The sequence below is a fragment of the Chenopodium album genome, chromosome 3, assembly GCF_948465745.1.
Source record: "Chenopodium album chromosome 3, dcCheAlbu1.1, whole genome shotgun sequence".
NCBI lineage: Eukaryota > Viridiplantae > Streptophyta > Magnoliopsida > Caryophyllales > Amaranthaceae > Chenopodium > Chenopodium album.
The window spans coordinates 72810846-72832823 of NC_137836.1; the positions used below are offsets into that span (position 1 = coordinate 72810846).

The window sequence follows — 21978 nt, forward strand, 5'->3', positions numbered from 1 at the left end:
TATTTATCTGACAATTACATAGGTTTTAAGGTTATGTTTAGACTCGATAACTCGATTAGTATTATTGTTACAATGTTTCTTAAGAGCAATTCTACCTTTGGAGACACAATTGTTCTTGATTTTCGAGGAACTACAAAACGTACGCTTAAGGGAGAACACGCATCAAAGGTATTACATCTAACTTCATTAGACGTTAAAAAATTTGTTTCTAGAAATTCCGTCTATTGTACATACAAGTCTCTACACATATATAATATTTATGCTTTGATCAAGTTTGCAAATTTTCGTCAAAAAAAAAAACAAAAAAAAAAGTTTGCAAATTATATTGCTAGTACAATTTATGGCGGACAATTATGTTGTGTACATAATTCAGTTGTACTGAACTTTTAAAAATTCTAATGTTATTCTATGTGGGGTTTTAAGGGTATGGTAAATTTGTACTTCGTATATATCAGCTGCAAAATATTAGTATAATCAAGTTCTTGTTTAACTTAAAAAAAAAAAAACTGCAATATAGTTTTCTGAAGTTAAATGCTACTCAAAATTGATTTATACTGTATGATTCAATTTGATTGATAATTTAAACAAACATGCAAAATTAATATGGCAAGATTTAATTAATTACTGATATTAATTTCAGGAGATGTGTTTTGCTAGATTTGTATTTCTAAATAGTCTTATGTTGAATATTAGAGAAAGATTTGTTAGAAAGATTTCTTGATCATAATCCTATTAATATTTATAATTTGTTACCAACAGCAGCCAATTTTCATGACAATTCCAAAATGGGAACTTCCATTAGACGTGCTCATCATAATCGCCGAAAAATTAAGATACTATGAAGATGTTGAGGCCTTTGCAGGGGTTTGTACTAGTTGGAGACGTGCAGCAAAGCTTAGCAAACGATCACCATCGACGACTCAAACCCCATGGTTGATGCTAGCACAACCACCTTATACTGCTAAGCGTTTGTTCTATAGTCTCTACAATGGCAAGGTTCGTCGTGTGGATTTGCCCACACCACCTACACCACCTACACCACCACCATATAGTATCTTGTACAATCAATACTTATTGAGGCAACTTTATCCACCCAAGGAGTGCAAAAAAATTAGAAAGAGTGAGTGGAGGTACTTCTCTTCGCGTGGATGGTTGATTTGTGTAACACAAATCGGTCTAAATATCAGTCTGATGCATCCCTTGTCAGGGGAAATAGTTCAAACCCCTATAATAAGAGGAAACATCTTGCGTTCAATGGATCTTTTATGGCATGATCGGAAGTATTTACATATGTTCTACAAATTCGCGCTGTCAGAAAGTCCATCAGTAACTCAGGACTATACTGTTGCAATGGTTATCACTAACACTCTGGCTTTCTGGCATAGCAGTGATTGTAAGTGGACTGCAGTCAACACTGTCGACAGTAGACATTATCTCGGTGCATATAGGGATGTGACATTTTATAACAAGGAATTATATGCTGTTTTTCATCCTGATGTATGTGATTCTAAACATATTAGTCATGTTCAGGTAATGGCTTGTGGGAAAACTTGTCCTTGGACTCCAAGGTTAGTTTCAGAGCTCAGAACTGCAAAAAACGGTTATGCTAAGAAATTCTACTTGGTGGAATCAGATGGCATGTTGCTACTTGTGTGTCGTTACACGAATGTGGTATTCGATTCGAAACAGATAAGATACACATACAAGACTAAATACTTTGATGTGTGGGAGGTGAATGTCATGAATGGGTTGCTAACAAAGGTGAATGACTTGGGTAATAGAGCACTTTTTGTTGGGTTTAACTCTTCTTTTTGTAGGGTAATAGAACAGTCTCCAGTATCAAATTTGTTTAGGAACAAATTGCCTTATTGTGAGGGTAATTGCATTTACTTCACCGATGATTGGCTGGAATATTATTATCTAAATGAAGGTGGGCATGATATAGGAGTTTATAGTTTATCTACCAAACATATTTTTTATTGTTACGAAGGTCATTCGCGTTTCAGTGTATCTACACCGTCCTTATGGGTCGAGACCCCTGAGGTTGTTCATTGGTCTAGTCTTAAAACTCGATAATAAAATTGTGTTCAATATTGCAATTCATATTATTGTATTATATTAGCAAATGATATTGTGTTTCTTTAATTTCTTTTTTTTTTTTTCTTCTCAAAATTGTTAGAAATAGGTTGAAGTATAGCATCATTTTATATTTTCTAATACTAAATTTTATTTATTTACAATTTGTATATTTAAAGTGATATCTTAATCTCTATGACTTGAGGATTAAGGAGTGAAGGGACAGTTAGTCCCTCCATCCAATGGCGGATCTAGGATTTTGTAGGTAACGGGTCACTATTGTGCCTTGATAGCATACCAATCATCAATAATGCATTGTTTACAAAGATAAAAAAATAAAAGTACTTCATAGTAAATATTACTCCCTCTGTTATTTTTGTTATTTACATTTGGTATTATTCGTGATGATTAAGAAAGAATTATAGCGAAGAGTGGGTCTGTTCTTTTCAGCTTAATTTTCATTTCATTTCAGTTCAGTTCAGTTCAGTTCAGCTCCAACCAGTTTATTTCAACTCCAATCAGATCAGTTCAGTTCATTTTCAATTCAGTTCCTAATTTCCTTCTGTCATAAAATATTCAGTTCAATTTAGCTCCAATCAGCTTAGTTCAGCTCAGTAAATGAGAACAGGACGCCCTAAATACGAAGTATCACTTTTATGATTACCTTCTTGTCAAAAAAAAAAAAAAAAAAAGGTAAAGCATGGGATATATAACTAGATGAACATATGTAAAATAAGGAAATTTTGACAATTACCACCTTCTATTATGTCCATTTTAGCAATTACCACCTTGTATTTTTGTTTTTGAAAATTACCACCTTCTATTTTCAAAAACATCAAAAGTTACCACCTTCTCCACCACATGATGTCATGTGGGCCCCACCCTTTACCTTTCCCTCCTATTTCCCCTTCCTCACTTCGATTCTCATCTCCCTTGTTTCTCTTCTCTCTCCTTCACCATTAATGGCAATCAATTCTTCCTCACCCACTTAATACTTTCTGAAAATTTACTCCCTATTGTCACATCCTCTCTCTCCCTCATAAATCTTGGTCAAAATAGTTGCTAAATTGCCCAAAATCGTACCTTGTTCCAGGCGCACTATCATAGTACAATTGGGTTGGAAACGTCATTGTTGAAGGGGGGACCAAGCTAGGATATCTCAATTAGTTCACCAATTGAACACCCTCACCCCTAATTTGATTCACAAAACCCTAATTTCAACTAGGTAATAATTCACAATTTGTTGTCAATTAGTTCATCAATTGAACACCCTCACCCCTAATTTGATTTGCAAAACCATAATTTCAACCCTAATTTATTGTTAATTTGATTCGCAAAATTACAATCATAAACCCTAAAACGCATTGAAAACCCCTAAATTAAAAAATTAAGATGAACAACATACCTTTCTTTTGGGAATCATTGTCATGTTGCAGCAACCACCAATAATTGTTCGTCAATTTGGATTTAGAGGAGTGAATTGAAGTGTTCTGATTTTTTTGGGGGAAAAAAAGTGAGAGGAGGGATGAGAATCGAAGAAATGGGAGGGAAATAGGAGGGAAATGTAAAGGGTGGGGCCCACATGACGTCATGGGGTGGAGAAGGTGGTAACTTTTGATGTTTTTGAAAATAGAAGGTGGTAATTTTCAAAAAAAAAAAAAAAAAAAAAAATACAAGGTGGTAATTGCTAAAATGGACATAATAGAAGGTGGTAATTGTCAAAATTTCCGTAAAATAATAATGACATTTTTTAGGGAAAGTATGAACGCGTAAGGTTGGAGTATTATGTAAAGTTTTATAAAAGGATTAATAAAATAAAATAAAAATGCTCAAAACCGAATACATAAAAGGAACCAAAAATGTACATATTACAACCAATTTAATAGATTGAACAATCCAATTTATCATATTAATAGATACTATACTCCATAGTAACAATTTGAATTAGATTAAATAATCAAGTTTATAGTGATTAATGATGATCATATCTACTTATGTAGTATTAGATTACCTATTTCAAAAAAAAAAAAAAATCAAAAATACTACGTACGTATTTTTGATTTTTTAAATGGTGACCCACCATGACCAAGCTTGCATCTGCCAATGCCTCCATCTCACCTCAATGTAACCAGGTTTCGATCCTCAGCTCCAATAACTAGGTATTAGCTTACTATTTAAATAAACTTCATCTCCTTAATTAACTTTTTTTTTTTTTTAATATATTTTTTTTTATTCCATTTTTTTTCCTATGAGTACTCCGTAGCCGTTACGGAGTAACAATATTTCACAACAAATTTCGATAATTGACAACAACAAAAAAATGTGGCTAAACTAGCATTTTCTCCCTTGGCTCTTTTCATTGCAATCTTCTTGCACAATAATTTATTGCAACTGGCAGAAAAATTCTCTCTTTTTCTCTGCCTGTCTAACAACTCCCAAAACAAAAAATCCAGCAAAAATGTTAACTTATTTCACAAATTCAGTTCCCAACACTTCACTCAGAATCCCCCACTTTCTCTCTCCTCAAGCTCCCACCTCCAATCCCAGGTCAAATTTCTTCCATTTATGTCAATAATCCAATTATTCTCTTTTAATTTCTTTATTCCAATCAATTTTGTGAATACCCATTTGTTAATTCAGCAAAAATTGCTTAAAAAAATTCAAACTTTGTTGTTTATGCAGGGCAAAAATGATGTCTTCTTCTTTACCAGAGAATCGCATTGTTGTATGTTTTTCACCTTTTTTTCTTTCCCTATTTTTTGGGTGTGTATGTTAGCAAAATTAATCTGGAAATGATATAGTGTGACTAAGACTGATGCTCATGTTAGCAGCTGGGTTGTGGAGGTGTAGTTGTGGACTTGTTAGCTGCTGTTGCAAGCTATCCTAAGCCAGATGACAAGATTAGAAGCACCAGTTTTCAGGTAATTATTGACTTTTTTTATTCAATTTTTGATGACTTGTATATTTATGAATGCTAAAATGCTCCCATTATTTAGATTGTGATTTGTGATCATGATTTTTGGTTGATTTAGTGATTTACTGTCGAATACTATTATGGATTGTGGAGTTGTGGACTATGGTAAGACTAAGATTTAATTAGCTTTTAACTGTTTAAGAGTAAATTTGAAGTTGGGAAGTATGCCAAGAAATTGAATTTATGGACAATGAATTAGTAGGAAATTGATGTGGATTGTGGAATTTGAATCAAGTAGTATTTCTTATGCTTGATTGGTTGGTTATGATTGGACAGTCGACGGGAAGTCGGTTTTCTGCAGAATGGAGGGAGTTATATTAGAGGATAGTAGATTAGTGTAAGGATAACCCTTTTTGTGGACAAATTGTACAAGTCTTTTTTCTGGAAATATTTAGTATGGAAATTAATAAGTAGCAATCACTCGAGGCAAGTTACTCTATAGTCCACACTCGAGTTAAGCTGTACATAAAAGATAGAACATCTTGAGCAAAATCGAGTTAAGCTGTACGTAATGATAGAACAAATTTTCACTTAATTTCTCTGTTGCAATAGGGAGCTTTGATTGTGAGACTCTATGAGAAATCAAAAGCAAATTTCTGGTTTCCCTATGCTGTGTATCTCCTCGTAATTCACTAATTTGTATATTTATTCACTCAATGGACATACATATCACTCCACTAAGCAAAAGATAAGTCTGGGAAGTGGGTATATATGCATTAATTTTAATCACCAATTCACCGCAAAAGTTAAAGTTACTATTTTCTAGAATATTTTTAAAAGATGGTATGTGACGGTCAACAAAAGTCAACAGGCATCTGTTGAGAGTAACTACGATGATGGTTTGTTCCATTGGAGGGCTTATTTGGTAAGGAAGATGGAATACAGCGTTTATGGACTTTGAACTATCATATACATGGTCTATTGCATTATATCTTATTGGTTTCTAGGTGCTTGTTTTCAGTGATTACCAGTCCTATACATGGTCTACTGCATCATATCTTGGTTTCTAGGTGCTTGTTTTCTCTCCTTTTTTAGTGTCTGATCTTTTGTTAATTTGTTATTACATTGCCCAGACTTTGGCAGAAAAACATTCAGTTGCAACTGAAATACTTGTTAATACATCAGTCTAAATGGTGTTTCAATCAATCTCTTTATTGTGCTTCATTTTGCTTTCTCATATATAACAATTTTGTCAAGGAATTGTTTCTTGCCAGGATAGTTTCTAAAATATTATATTAGTATATATTAAAATATTTTACTACGTTTTTTCAAAAAAAAAAAATAAATAAATTTTACTACGTTAATTTTTCGAGTTGATATTATTGTAAATGCACTGATGAATATTTTCATAGGTTCAAGGAGGTGGTAATGCTGGAAATGCCTTGACATGTGCTGCTCGGCTGGGATTACATACAAGGCTAATATCCAAGGTCTTTAATGTGCTTTTGCTGCATTTCTCTCATTCAAACTGTTGTTTGTAATAGATTAGCTTAGCAGATGTTTTATCTTATCAATTTATCTTAATGCACTTGTAACATTTTTATTTTAGGTTGCTGATGATGCTCAAGGTAGAGGAATACTTGAAGAGCTTGAAGCTGATGGTGTTGATACTTCTTTCTTTGTTGTAAGCTTATTATTTTGCTACTTTTCAGTTTCTTAAATCGAGTGTTCTGGCAGTAAGATAACTGCTACATACGAGTATACAGAAAGAGACCCATAAAAATAATGGGTGGTTGGATCATAGCTTAATAAGAAGGGTCAATGGGCGCATTTCCTTGTCTATACAGATTGAAGCTGATATAATTAAATGTTACTGCCTTTTATCTAATCACATTTTTGCTTGCTTAATTATGTATTTTGCTATTGTTGCATAATAATGAAGAATATAATCTGCATGAATATCTAAGTGTTTGATGTGAATCCAGACTGCTTCATTGATTTTCTTCCTCTTATGTTTGCCTCCCCCCCTCCCCCCCCCCCCCCCCCCCCCCCAAAAAAAAAAAAAACACACACACACACACACACACACTATATCTTTCTAAAACGATCAGTCTTTGGCTTACTATGCAAGCAATTTTTTGCTATATTTATTTATCATTTCTTTCCCCTGTTATCCTTCTAAACTCAACTTAGATTAACATCAACATTGGCCAATAAGTCAGAAAAACTCTATAGAGGCTCTGTCAGGAGTGAGAAAAGGTGGGGGCTAGGGGGTTTTAAAGGGAGCCTTACCGCTTCAGTAATGGAGAGGTTTTTGTTTCTATGACATCCTAGATCTGACTTTTGACTTCTCTAATGCAACTAAATAATGCTTATTCACATTAAATAAGAAGTTCAAAACTTCAAATAGCTCAATGAGCCATTTTGAATTAGTCCACTAAAATTTGAAGCTGGAGTAAATATTTTGGGTCAATAGGAAATAGACTTGTATCATTCTCAATTCTGACTAAAAAGGCTCCTAATTCGACAGTGTTTCAAAATGTTAATATTTGATTTATGCAATATCCCAATGCATCTACTGTTGCTCTTCTTGATCAATGTTTGAAATGGCTCAAAGAGCTCTTGGGCAATAGGGGTCGTAGATACAAGGCGCAAATGCGCACTTAGGTGGTACATGCCTCATCAAAGATTCTGTGTAAGAGAAGCCTGGAGAAGTGGATTGGAGTGAAATTTATGCAGCCACTGTGCTTCTACACCTCATGAAAATGCCTCGCCAGGACTTTCTTAGTGCTTGGGCTTCAGAACTTGGGCATAAGTGTGCCTTCTCAAACACTGTTTCAATCTTTAAAAAATTAATAAAATAAATAAACAAAAAACAAAATTCTGTAAAGGGATGATGTTTTTTAAAAGTTCAATTTAATAGTTTGGGTGCCCTAGTTGTAAGGCTGAAACTATAGTGCTATCAATTGTTAAGGTATCAGTTTTTTAATGGTTTGGGTGAGAAGGGTGAATAAGCTAAAAGCCTGTGAAAATATGGTGCTATCAACTATTAGTGACCAACAAAGGATAATCCTTAGATTCCATCTTCATCATATTTACTGTCAGTATACTTCACACAAAAGAATTGTCCTTTCAATCCCTCATGCATTTCTGTCCAATTTTGTTTTGGAACTTTTATTTATTTTATTTAGCTATAAGTATGCTTTCTTTCCAATCCTCTTCAGATAATTTGTCCAACTTGGTAGTATAATATATTCATTATCAGAGGAACTAAAAAACTGTTTTCATTTGTGCTCAGTTGTTGAAACTCCCATTAGCCCTTTATATCTTGGGGTTTCAAAGTACAAGTACCAGCAGCTTACTTTGTTTTCTGATCCAGTATAGGTGTCAGTTCTAGTCTTATATATATATATATATATATATATAAATTTTATTATCCCACTGTTGAGGCGATCCAGGGAAAAAAGTAACGACATAATCATAAATCTAGGCACCATTTTATTTTTTTTTTGGGGTGGGGGGTTGAAAAAGATCAGGTGTCTTTAAATTCCGGGTAAAGAAGTTCAGAGTAGTGTTTGTAGCTTCTCATGCATACAGAATCACAGAGATATCCTTGGATCGTCTTTTTCTAATGTAAAATGTGATAAGGATTTTCTTAAATTTCACTGTTCTAGAAACTGAAGAACTTTTGGTCCTTTGTTCTGTAACTCCCCTTCTCTTGAGTCTTGGCTGTTGGTAATGGTTCCTTAAATCATGATTATAATTTAAATCTACAATACTGTGCTATGCTTGTACAATGTCCTTAAGTTCATTATACTCCATATGAAAGTACTAAGAAAACTATGTAAGCCATTCTAATCTGTATCTGTTTTTCGTACCCCTTCTTCTGCAGGTCTCTCCAGAGGGTAATTCACCATTTACCTATATCATTGTCGACAATGAAACGTGAGTTCTACTCATAACTTTTTAATCTGTTGGCAATGTTTGTTTGCATATTAGGAGAAAAGAAAAGTTGACTTATTAAGAACAAGCTAATTTATATCTATAGTCTGACATAGAACTTTGTAGCTTTATATTTATAAATTTATTTGGTAAAAAAGGAAAATCAGATTCTTCATTGCTTTCTGAATCCAAATATAATTCTGAATGTTCTATTGCCTACAGACTGTTAGTATAAAGTGATGATCAAAATTGAGCCATAACAAGACTATTTGCAGTTTTATTTTTTGTCTGATTATATAAACATAAATGACCGGGTCAGCAGAAAATCTTTGTATACGTTATACAGTATATATTAAAGTGCTTGTAAGTTGTAATATGTACTCTTAAAAATATCTAAGTATCCAATATTTTGATATTTTTAGGAAGACTCGCACGTGCATTCATACTCCTGGGTACCCCCCATTGGTACCAGAAGAACTCTCCCGGTCAAAATTAGAATCTGCTATAGATGGAGCAGGGCTTGTATATTTTGATGTTAGGCTGCATGAAACTGCTTTAGTAGTTGCAAAAGAGGTAATTACAAAATTGTTTTGTTTCCATTCTGGAATGTGGATAGTCAGCCTTATGCTATTCAGTTACAGGGACAACGCATACTTTTACTGAAACTGAGGTCCTAAAAGAGTTTTTGGCTTGGTTTACTTCATACTAGTAATGTCTGTTCACAGTGTTTTTTATTCAGATGTTTATTTTATTTTATTCAATTTTTCTTTCTTTCTTTCTTTCTTTTTTCCCCTCCCACTGTTTATGGAAGCACAATGTGCTTTTTAAATCTTAAGGATATCTTTATTCTATTCCTAACAAATTTAGTGTTCCAAATGTTAAGATCATTGATATATTGGGCTCTACTCCTTCAAAAGCCTGTTTAAAATTTAATAATGGTAACTAAAAGGTCTTAGGATTTGTATTTCATAAGGGTGCTTATTAATAATTTATCAGGTGTAAGGTAAAGATATCCCTTATAAATTTTTTACATGTCAGTCAATAGGCACATGACCTTATGTGATATCAAGTTGAATTTTTAGAGTGATATCATATCACACATCATAAAGCATATAAAGCTGATGAGATGCTTCCAGATAGATTTAATGGGGGTATCATACTGCGTTTACAGCCACAGCTTATAGAATAATGATATGGTAGGCTGTATTAAACATTGTTTTCCATGCTGATGGCAAATTAACAACTTTCTGTGGCTTCTTAATAGACTGAGCTACAAAAGATGGGGTCATATGTGTTTTTACTACTTTCTTGAGGATACTTGCTAAGTTCTACTGTAGAGCTCATTTTACTGTCATAGAAATAGACTATGGCAATTTAGGAGGGATATGGATTTGTTTATGTGCTACATCTTTCTGAAGTAGAATGTGATGTAAAGACTATCCTCTCTCATCCTCCAAACTCTTGAAAATTTCACATGAGATGAATGACATCAACATTTCATAGTGTCTGATCTGTTTCCAGCGCAGGCAACTAGTAGAAATATTCCTATTCTAGTAGATGCAGAAAAGAAAAGAGATGGGCTGGACGAGCTTTTGAGTTTTGCCACTTATGTGGTGTGCACTGCGAAATTTCCACAGGCAAGACTTGGGACTTCCTCCCCCCCCCCCCCCCCCCCCCCAAAAAAAAAAAAAAAAAATAAATAATATTAGGATATATTCTGCTTGACATTGACATCTACTTTAAAGTTTATTGTTTGAGGTTATTAGATTATTTATCAGGAGATTTCCTGCATCAATTTTACAGATATGGACAGAAGCTTCTTCTGTACCAACAGCCCTTCTTTCCATGCTGTTGAAATTACCTAAAGTTAAGTTTGTGATTGTGACTCTTGGTGAAGATGGATGTATCATGCTTGAAAGAAGTCACAACAGTGAGTCTTTTCTTTCTTACATTTAGAACAAATCTTTATCAATTGGGTTCATGAAAATGAACTCTGATGATATTAGTTTAACCAACATATAAGATTTAGACTTGTGGCTTTCAGCCTTAAACTTATACTATACATCATGCAGAAGCTTCAAATTCAGAGGAAATGTGTATTGACGAAGTTTTTGAATCTCTGAAGCAAAAGGCACCCAATGACGATTCCAAGCCAACATGTGTTTCATCGGTATAAATAATATTCCTGTTACACAAAACTTTATGCAATTGCTTGTCATGTCTTTTTATTTATTACTTCTTTCTTTTTTACTTACTGTTTCATTTATTACATTTGTCAATGCATAATTTCAAACATCAATATCTTTAATTTTCAATAAGTAAAAATTATATAATATATATATTATCAAAGTATTTATTGAGACGATTCTAGCAAGATCTCACTTAACAGTGTTTTTCCTTAACTATAACTAACAAAAGACGGTCAAAAGAGAACATGTGAATAGTGAAAAAGTCAAATTAGGTCAAGTAATAAAGAATGAATTATTTTGTTTGTATGGTTGATGCACATAGTATTGCCTGCCCGGCTGCCCCAGGTCCACCTTCAGACCTTGGCCACCTTGCTACTTGTTGAACTACCAAAAGTACGATATTTGCTCCTGCTATCTGTGGCATGACTTAAGTCTCAGCTTTGCACAATTTCCCTGCCCTTCTGGCAAACTTCCTGCGCTGGCATAGTTTCCACCTGCTGAGTAAAGTTGGCAGTGTATTATCAAAGCTCCTTGATGATCTTAAGTTAACTTAATACGCTTTTACTCTTTTTTGCATGTAGATAATTTCAATTCAAGGCTGATATTTGATAAGAACTCTTTTGTCCTCTGTTGTGTCAATGTCCAGTCTGTGGTCACATTGAAAGCAGATGGGATTGGGACACTATGTGGGAGGCTACACGTGGGGACAGCTGAAAAGATTCCACCCTCCGAACTCGTTGATACAACGGGCGCTGGAGATGCATTTATTGGAGCAGTTCTTTATGGTATATATCTGATACTCATACGTATTTCTCTATAAAAGCAACTTCATTTGTCATCTGGGTCATTCAGCCGCATTCTCTGAGTCTGAATTTGTATTGCATATCAGTATATGCACACTCTCATACATGCCATTCTTCCAATTAACTAGTAATCTGGACTTTCTGGTTTTATATGCTGGAAACTACTGTGACCAGCTTTTTTTAAGTTTCAAAATGTAAAGTAGGACATAAGCTGAACAAACATGTGTTATTGAGTCACTGAGGAACATTCTCCCCAAAGCCCTAGCATACTGCAATTTGTCTCATTCATTATAATGCAATATGATTTAATACATTAATATGTGTGATACTAATTTTTTTTGACAAATTCACAGCTTCATGTGTGAAGTTGCCTCCAGAGAGGATGTTGCCGTTTGCTTCGCAAGTGGTAAGTAGAAAGGAAGTTTCTTGGACTATTCATGTTGTCTCAACAATTTAATTATCTGACTCGTAATTTTGTGTCAAAACATGGAAAAATACATCTGAAATGATAGACTGACTATTAATAACATAGTAAGATTGATTTACCAAACAGACAACTTACATGCTCACCCTGCATTCCATCTCTTACTAGGCTGCCTGTAGCTGTAGAGCGTTGGGAGCTCGGTCAGGTCTTCCCCGTCACTCAGATACTCGTCTTGCACCATTTTTACACGAGGGTTCAGAAATTGCTGGTCTGGTGCCATGAGTGTATATACCTTATTACCTTACAAGAAAATGTGCATTTCCACCCTGTATAACTATGTTGTAACTTGCCCCAAATTGGCATTTCTAATTACTGACTTCTATTAATGCATCGGCTGATTTTGTATGGTGATCATCTGTGCTGCTTTTGTCAACTCTTTTACGTAATTTTTTATGTACTTATTTTGTTGTTCGTCATTTTTCATTGGAAGCACTACCAGTTCTCTTTTGAATTCTTGATAGGGATTATGTCAGACCTTTCTAGATCTACACCAGGTAGCTCTTTGGTTTTTTTTTTTTTCCCCTTGTTAGTATTGTGATTGTGATTGTGTGAGTTTCACTTGTATCTTAATGTATAAATTAGCCATCTATTAAGATGCGGAGTAGCATACTCATGTTGTCTCCCCCTTTATACTACTGGTAATTTCTATCTGCAATTTGTTCGCAAAGGGCTTACATCAGAACTTAAAATTAGTCATGCTGATGTTCTGTTATTGCTTGATTGCCTTCTATGTGACAGTCTGCTCATATCCTTCCTTTGCCTGGTAATTAAGGTGTGATTTCAACTCCTTCGTAGAACACTTTTGTAGTTACCCGGTTTGATATTTTCTCAAGCATAACAAAAACTTGAAGGCAATAATATTTTGGCCTAAAAGAAGCAGAAAAATAAATCAACCAGCTTGAATAGCAAATTTGGTTTCAGACCGAGGCGGCATTCCAAATTCCAAAGCCCCGCATGGATAGGTAAGGCACTAAGAAACTAGGCTATATATAAGCAGGGTTATTTTACTCTGCTTAATCCTAAGCGGGCTAAGCCAATATCTTTCTGAAACAGAATCACAGCAGTTGCAGTTGCAGTTGAGCATGCAACAATGCAACATTGCAACTGCCTGTGATAAAAATCATAAAATAGATGTCGCCTGCTAACAAAGTTCTTTGGTGAATTCAACATAATGAAGCAGAAAAATTTACTGACAGTTACCACTTATCATAAATGCACGAGAAGATTTGGGCAACGAGAACTCCCAAATTGTTGCTAACAAACTTTAGTGTTACTAACAAAGTTCTCGTCGCCCAAATTGTTAGTAACACTAAAGTTACCACTTATCCTAAATGCACGAGAAGATGTCCAAAACTGATCAGTTCAGTTTTTTATTTATGGACTTCTAATATGAAATTTATACCAGACACTTTTAAATACTAAAGGAACATGAATTTTCTCCCATAAAACATTATCTGAAAGCACAGGATCATAGAAACACAATACGGAGTATATGTTGTCTGAAAGATACGAAAGCTCAAATTCCAGCAAGCACAAGGGAGGGAATGGGGAGTACCAGAAATCTGAATTGACAGCAAAACTCAAAACTGTAATACTAATACTACTGTCAGTATGAAATCTTCAAAAATTAAACTCATATCAATGAAGGTCTACTTGTCATTTCCTCTACTTGCTCGGAATTAGATGCCTAATTCTTAGTTTAAGCATAACATTACCTTAAACCATAATTATAATTACATACAATATCTAGGCAATTAGTACATCATTAAACAAAAGCCAACACCAACCATAACTAATTCTAAGTACTGCCAAATTACAAAAGATAAATAATAGTCAGCTTTTACCCTCATCTAAATTAAGCCTATAATATCCAGATTACACATTACAAAATAGCTAAACATCATCAGTTAACTATCACCTAGCCAAATGTTCTCACAATAAGCTGTCTGCCTTGGAAGGCAGCCTTCTAAAGAAGCTAAAGACCTGCGGTGGCAGTTTGCTCCTGAACTTTGGTGGCCTGAGATAGTATATCCCCCACAATGCAACCACCGCCTTAATAGGAACCATGTAGAATCCGATGGCAGCAAATAAGCACAATATCACAAACAAGAAAGTGGCTCTTGGATCCCTCCAACTCAACAATCCCTGAAAGCGCTCTCCTTGAGTTGCCATGTCTCCCACCACAGTTTGTATCCTCCCTGCTACACTTCGAAGCCTGTCATACCTCATCCTCACTAGTTCTGAGTTCCTGGTTGAGGGGAAAGTATCAAACTCTTCATCAAGTTCATCAGGGTACACGTTTTCAGCATGTGAAAGCCTTGTGTCCATATGAGGAGGATGCCGGGGCCTAGACCTGTACCTCCATACCCCTACAAGTGCCATGTAAATAAGCATTGTAGGGATGATGAGCTCCGGAAAAGTGACCAGCAGAAGGTACACCAACACAAATAAGGACGAGTAAACAGGTCTCTGCCAAGACCGGATTGCCTCAGCCCAACGAGCCATCCCAATCACACCTGAAAGCACATTCATAAGCCTAAAGAAGTTGGCCTTGCTCTTCCTCATGCTCCACATGTGAGAGTCATGATCAAGCATGTATTCCACCACCTCACGGCCCAGAGCAGGCTCTGCTCGACTGAATCGAGCAGTTACAACATTCATAGCTTGGTACCGTAGAGACTCTAGTTGAGTCACTGATAAAGGGTTCACATAATGCATCTTAGGAAGCAAAGGCATTGCATACATATGAAGCATATTTCCCATATTTTCACATGAGAATCTCACTGCCAAGTGAAGCTCCCCCATTTTCTTCACTCCAGAAGCATGCAAAATCAAAAGAGGGTAAGAATGAGTATACACTCTATCAGTTTCCAGGGTAGAGAGCCTTATTCGAACCTTCCCAATACGCGAATCTCTTGCTCCTGTGGCAGCAGCAACGTTCTTATCAAGCCTGCAGTTATCAAACACACCAACTGTAATCACAGTACAAGGATCAAACACCTCCCAAGTGTACTGCTCATTCCATTTAGGTGAAAGCGAATCCACCACAGTCCTTGTCCGAACCCATTTCTGACCATATTTCGCCACACAATAAGCATCCGTCGATCCCCCTTTACCTTCCCTAATCTTCATTGGCATAAGCCCTGTTGCCCCTAATATCCCCATCTCAAGAACACCAATGTGAGGCTTCCAAAGCTGTTTAGCAGTAGGCCTAAGATCACTGCTATACATCGTCGCCTCATCTAGAACATGGTACCCTCCATCCAACGTAGCTCGAATATGAATCCTCGACCCAAACCGACTCTTGGAAGGATCAGAAGGGTTACTGAATGCAAAATTCTGATTGTCAACATGAAACCACTTAGAGGGAACCGTCTTATCATCCCACCTCCTCTCAACAGCACCCAACGGAAGAAGCAATCTCCCCACAACCTCCTCACGCCCTGGCATTATTCGATCCTCAACCGATATCAACACATACTCCTCCAAAGGCTCAGGAACCACAAAGATCAAGTCCTCATTCCAAAAGGGGTTAGACACTGCTCTATTCGCACCAGCAGGCGAAACCTTAGTCCTCAAAACCTGATTACCAACCTGAACCTTGACATAAAACTCCGGATACCTCATTATCGAACCACCCTTTTCCCCCAACACAATATCCTGCGCCTCAATCACATTCAACCTCAAGTACCACAGCTTAGGAGACAAGTATATCTTCGATTTTATCGAACCCAACCCATCAAAATGAACATTAGCCGCTTTCGAGTGCCACGCCTCAGCAAAAGCCTCATCAGCTTGTGTCCCAAACCAGATTGAAATCATAACCTCACCCGCCTTCGACTTATCCCCTCGTTTATCCTCCATCCTAAGCCATTGCGGCGCAAGCTGACTATCCGGTGGCACTCTTTTCGGCACCTCATTCAAATCAAACCAAACCCGCCCAATAAATTCATCCTTATCCCTCTCTTTAACAAAGACCTCCACCATAGACGACTGAATACAATCCTTAGAAAACGCGAAAACTTGATCCCATTCAGCATGATTATAACTCACCCTTTTCGTAACCCCTTTATAATTCCCCAATTTAACCTCACAAATCACTTCACCTCCACCAAACAAACTCAACTCTCTTGCTTTCACAACCTTGACATACAAATACTGCATTTGCTCAACCAAATCATACGTCGAACTCGTCTTATCCTTACTCTGTAAACCCCCTCCTAAATGAGGTCTCGTCTCCTTCAACGAATACTCACTTGTCATCAACATCCCATTTGGGTAAATCCCCAAATTACCCCTCCCACCACCCCCAACCATTGGTGGATTCTGAAGGGTTGTTACGACAACCGGCTTCATCTCACTCATCTCCCCACCTTTCTGCTGAACTCCGCCATTGTTAACATTACTATCCCCCGCTTGATTTTGCGCCGCCATTGAAGAATTTCCCCCTTTTTTCTTTCCCTTAATATGATTTCCATTATTGTTGTTGTTATTATTATTATTGTTCTTGACATTGTTACCCCCAACAATTTGCACGTTATTCTCGCCACCATTCTTCTTCATAGAATTGTTATCACTAGAATTGTTGTTGAAATGGACGAGTTGTTTGGTGTTAACAACAAGATCATTCCGACACGAAACGTAAAGCTTCAAACTAATCTCACCCCTAACATGAGAAAACAAACTCCGCTTATCAAGGCTATACAACTGCGCCATTTCTTCCCCTTCTTTGGCCACGCTTGAACCCGAAATCCGAACTTTACCCAGAAAATTCCTGCTATTACTCGACCTTTTCTCGTTGAAAACATTCACTTCTAACGTTCTATAAGGCAGATTAGCAGCATCATTGAGATGAAAAACAAGGGTTTCATTCCAAACAGGGTTTAAATCTTTGAATTTAACCTGGGTTTTTAGCCTCTGGTTTTCGAATTCTACTTCTACAAATGGAGATGATGAACCTTCTCCATCTTTTGGCATTAAATTATGGGCTCCAATTACTTCTACTATGAGTTTTTCTTTGTTGTTCATCTTTTTTTTCTGGGCGTTTTTTTTAGGAGAGAGAAAATGAAATGGGGGTGTTTTTGTTGGTGTAACAGAGGAGGAGAGAATGCTTGTGACAGTAGAGAGAGAAAGAGGAGGGAGGGTAGGAGAGAGAAAATGGATGGGATTTTGAAAAAAATAAGTATTTGGAGTGTAAACTGTTAAGTACACGCGCCAAGCGCGTGAGAAGTTGGAGAACCAATGGTAGAGCTAGAATTGGAAGTGTACGTTTTGTGTGTGGATGTAGTTGACATTTTTTTGTGGTTTGGTCTTTGGTCTTAGTTACTGTTACAATGTTATTAATTGCTATGGTGATGTAATCACGGATTAATTGCATAATCCAATTACCCGGTGTAGGCATGAGATTAAATCTTGTTTTAAATTACTACTCCGCGTGTTATTAATGGTTGTGGTAATATTATCACGGATTAACTGCATAAGTATAGGCATGAAATCAAATTTCGCTTTAAATTATTTCGTACTTCGTATTACTCTGTATAGTATTGTCTTCGTCTCTTTTTTTTTTTTTCAACCGTTAGAGTTTTCTACCATTCATACAGTGGTTTTGACTTGTATTAATGACTAATGTATAGCAAAATCATGTCATGTAATATTAGTAGTCAAACCTGTTCAAACTGTTGCAATTAAAAAACAATGGGGGAGTAAAATGTGTATGTTGTTAAATAGTTGTATTGATGGTATGAAATTAGGGCTGTTTCAAAAAAGAAAAACTACTTGTACAACCTCTTTATTCAACTTTTTTTAATTAGTAAAAAAAATTAATTTTATTCATCATTAAATTTATAAAACATATAATACGGAGTAGTAAATTAATTAATAAGGCATATATGTATTCATAAGGTTTACTTTTAAGTATTCAATTAAAATCCCTATTGAAGCTATGATTACTTTAAACAAGCTATAAAAATTGCTCAAGTGTTTAAGTAAAGCTATATGTTAATGATGGACTAATAATAGTCCATTTGTGCATGAAGTACAACTGATGTACATAATACAATTGCTATTCAAAAAAAAATGTACAGAATACAATTCACTGTTTTTAACTTTTGTCTTTTTATTTTTATTTTTTTAATTCATTATTTCCTTAATAAGAAAAAAGGGAGTGGAAGAAGAAGATTATAAATCTGTATAAGTGGAGAAAAATTTAACTGGATCAGCTATTGGACCAATGATACTCTAATTAAGGTTCTAAGCTTTTTTTCTGACAGCTTAGTGCAATTATAACCGTGAAGAAAATATATTTATTGCTACATTCAATTTTTTGAGGAGTATTTTTTTTTTTTTTTTTAACGAGGACTAAACTGCTTCTTTGATCACAATTAGAATGTGAACTCCTAATAATACTCTCTTAATCCTAACGACTCCTATTTCAAATTCTTAATGTTTTAAAACTTTTGAACCTTGGTGTTAATTCTTAATCCACCCCTTATTTATACTGTTAATTTTATTTTTTAAAAAAACTTACAAGGTTTATTTTTCTTGAAAATATCAATCTAATGTACTCCATACTCCATAATTCGTAAAAGATAATCAAAGATATACAGAGTAGGAGTACAATATTAGTGAAAATTGTGTTTGACAAATATAGTTAAAAGTCAACAATTCAAATTTCCTTAAACTAGTAGTCTAGTTCTCCTCAAAAAAAAAAAAAAAAAAAAAGTCTCAGTTATTAGTTTATTACATACTACCTCCGTACATATTATTTGCAACGACTAGACATTTTTCCTCTCTATTTTATGTCAAATTGTTGCAAATAATATGTAACAGATGTAGTATATTTGCCTATTTGCATTGATGACTTGAGGTGTCAATTCAATGCTTGGTGAGACCGGATTGGATTTATTTCAAATTCGAGTCTTATTATTCCCTCCGTCCCTAAATTACATTACTCCCTCGGTCCCTAAACTATTACAACTATTACAAGCATGTCCATATGAGTCAAAATTAAAATTACCCTTAAATATGACATCTCTATTGACGACACAATAGATTGATTGGAACAAAACCCAAAACTTTGAAACCTAAGTAGCATTATGTTGAAATTAAATTTCCGATATGAATTCAATAAGTAAAAAATCCGAAGTAGTCGTATGTAACACAATATAAGTACAAGAAGTGGCCCAAATAGTTGATTGGAAATAAAATCTGTTGCATACGGAGTAAATGCATGCAAAAACTGCACAGTACTCTCACTACTCAAACTAGGAAAGTATGAGATGAGATTAAATGCGCGCGTGAGAAGAAGAAAAGTAGAAGTAAGGGGAAGAAGACAAAGCGCGCGTGCTAGAATTTGCAGAGAATCCAAAGAGGTGAGGTAAAAGGCGTGCATAGTACGAGGGTCGAGGGAAGAGCGTTGTTATATTAAAAGTGACAAGAAAGAGCAAAGAGAAAGAGTTTCTGGGTTTTGATGTTGGGATTGTCTTTTCAATGACTTGGCCTATTTTCGAGATTTTATGTTTGGTCTGACCTCTCTCGAGGCGCGTGTTTCACGGACCCTCTTTTTTTTTTCAACGGATACTCTCCGAGCAAACATTGGAACTCCTTTTGTGTTAAAACTGTAGGTCTATTCACTACATCGTATATAAGTATATTAAATTCACCTTTTTAGACAACTTGGCAGTTTGGTTGATTTGGTGGATAAATAATCTCATGCCACAAAATCATTAAAAATAAATAAATTAATTGAATTACAAGTGATAATGTGGTTAAAAAAAAAAAAAAAAAAAAAAAAATCTCATATGACATTTTAGACGAAGAAACAAAGATTTATCTATGTGAAAAACAAAAGTGCTTTATTATATTGCATATTGTAGATTATAGACAATTTTTTTTTAAGGAATGGTTGTGGTTAACTTGGTCATGGGTAACTCGATCAGTCAGGTGTTACTCACTCAGTTTGAGGTTATTTGATCAGGGGTTACCCAGTTGGTCAAGGGGCTACTCAATTAGGGGTTATTTGATCGGTCAGGAGCAATATTATTAAAATCGCGATTCTACTTTGAATCGGAAAAGGCTATAACTTGGTCATGGGTTAATCGATCAGCCAGGTGTTACTCACTCGGTTAGAGATTATTTGATCAGGGGTTACTCGGTTGGTCAATGGCTACTCAATTAGGGGTTATTCAGTCGGTCAGGGGTTATATCATTAAAATCGCGATTCTACTTTCAATCGGAAAAGACTATTAGAATCGAATCGTAAAATCGTAAGATTCTACCAACATGCATAATCAAGACGTCATATCTAAAGTATTATTTTCAATACAATTTTACTTATTTTATTTGTCTCGCTTATAAGCTTAAATATACCCACACACACTCCTAGTCCCTAAGGACATAGACAAGCATAACATGCTAATACAGTCTATCAAATCCATCATGCATTCCTTAATTCTTGTTAATAGAGTAGTTGGGCCTAACACTTTGGAATCTCATATTTATAAATTTCTTTTATAGCTTCAGGAATGGACTGCCCATTTACCATCTTTGCCCAATACTCTCCTGGGCCTTTTCTCCCATTTACTGAGTGCAAGCTGTCCATCATTGTGTAAGTACAACAATTGTAGAACTTGGAAAATTTATTAGCACTCCATAGCTTAGGAAAATAAAATGCATGGAGGATGAAGGATCAAACACGAGATCAAGTATTGGTAATTTGGTATTGATACATAAACATAGCCATAATAAGAAAGTATATAATGTTATTATCTTTGTGGAGAGTTTGGGATATACATAGGTTGTGTGCAGGTCTAAAATCGAACCAAATTGTTAAAAACTTCCTTTTTGGTAGACTAAATATTGAAGCTAAGTATTCAAATTGATGTAATTATGGACCTTTATATACATAGGTTGTGCGGAATGTTACGTGGTCATTAAAATTTATTCACATATTGTGTGATTATCATCTTGGCATATGAATATAGCTTCGTATACCCGAAATAGCAACATATATAGAGATATATAATGAAAATAAAGTTATTAAGACAAGACGTTTTCAATTACAAGCACTATATAGCTTCATGCATTACACATTTGGCGATTTGCACACTATAAGCAGTCGAAGAAAACCAATCAAAAACATAATGCAATCAAAGAGTTGTCCACATACTTTGCGCTCTTCTTTTCGGTGAATCATGTATTGGGATTTTGTTATGAGAGATAGGGATAAAGAAGATATAAAGGTCGGTTAACGATAGAGAAAGTAGGTGTGATAAAGATAAAAATGATGTTTCTCTAATTCGTAATAGGTTGATAATTAAATTGCAAAAGCACTTCCTCTATTCTCAAAAGAAGGTCACATTTGTTTTTCAAAAAAAAAAAAAAAAAAAAAGGTCACATTTGGTGGTTTTACAAGGTTAATAAAGAGAAAAGATAGTGAAAAAACAATGATTAGTTACTCCTTCCGTCCTTTTTTACATTTCTATTTCTAAAATTACATGGGAATTAAGGATCTTGAAATACAACAAAGAACAATAAAACAAAGTACAATGGGAATTATAAGACATTAATTGA

The 21978-nt window shown here is 35.1% G+C and overlaps 3 protein-coding genes across 3 annotated transcripts; 2 read left to right on the forward strand and 1 right to left on the reverse strand.

Annotated features, from left to right (window-relative positions):
- The first annotated feature begins 72 nt into the window (after window positions 1-72).
- Window positions 73-2076, forward strand: LOC145625338 (uncharacterized). Its single transcript, XM_081678398.1, has 2 exons — window positions 73-168; window positions 760-2076. The coding sequence occupies exons 1-2, from the start codon at window positions 73-75 to the stop codon at window positions 2074-2076; spliced, it is 1413 nt and encodes a 470-aa protein (XP_081534524.1).
- A 2315-nt stretch (window positions 2077-4391) lies between these two features.
- LOC145616414 (uncharacterized) lies at window positions 4392-12762 on the forward strand. Its single transcript, XM_081671129.1, has 13 exons — window positions 4392-4623; window positions 4759-4801; window positions 4908-4997; window positions 6403-6480; window positions 6600-6674; window positions 8883-8935; window positions 9355-9505; window positions 10459-10569; window positions 10736-10862; window positions 11005-11102; window positions 11768-11906; window positions 12278-12330; window positions 12517-12762. Exons 1-13 carry the CDS (start codon window positions 4535-4537, stop codon window positions 12628-12630), a joined length of 1221 nt encoding a protein of 406 aa, XP_081527255.1. The 5' UTR covers window positions 4392-4534; the 3' UTR covers window positions 12631-12762.
- Window positions 12763-14261: 1499 nt separating this feature from the next.
- On the reverse strand, window positions 14262-17436 carry LOC145616423 (FT-interacting protein 3-like). Its single transcript, XM_081671138.1, has 2 exons — window positions 16945-17436; window positions 14262-16869 (listed from the first exon to the last, which is right to left on the reverse strand). Exons 1-2 carry the CDS (start codon window positions 17434-17436, stop codon window positions 14341-14343), a joined length of 3021 nt encoding a protein of 1006 aa, XP_081527264.1. The 3' UTR covers window positions 14262-14340.
- Between the last annotated feature and the right edge of the window lie 4542 nt (window positions 17437-21978).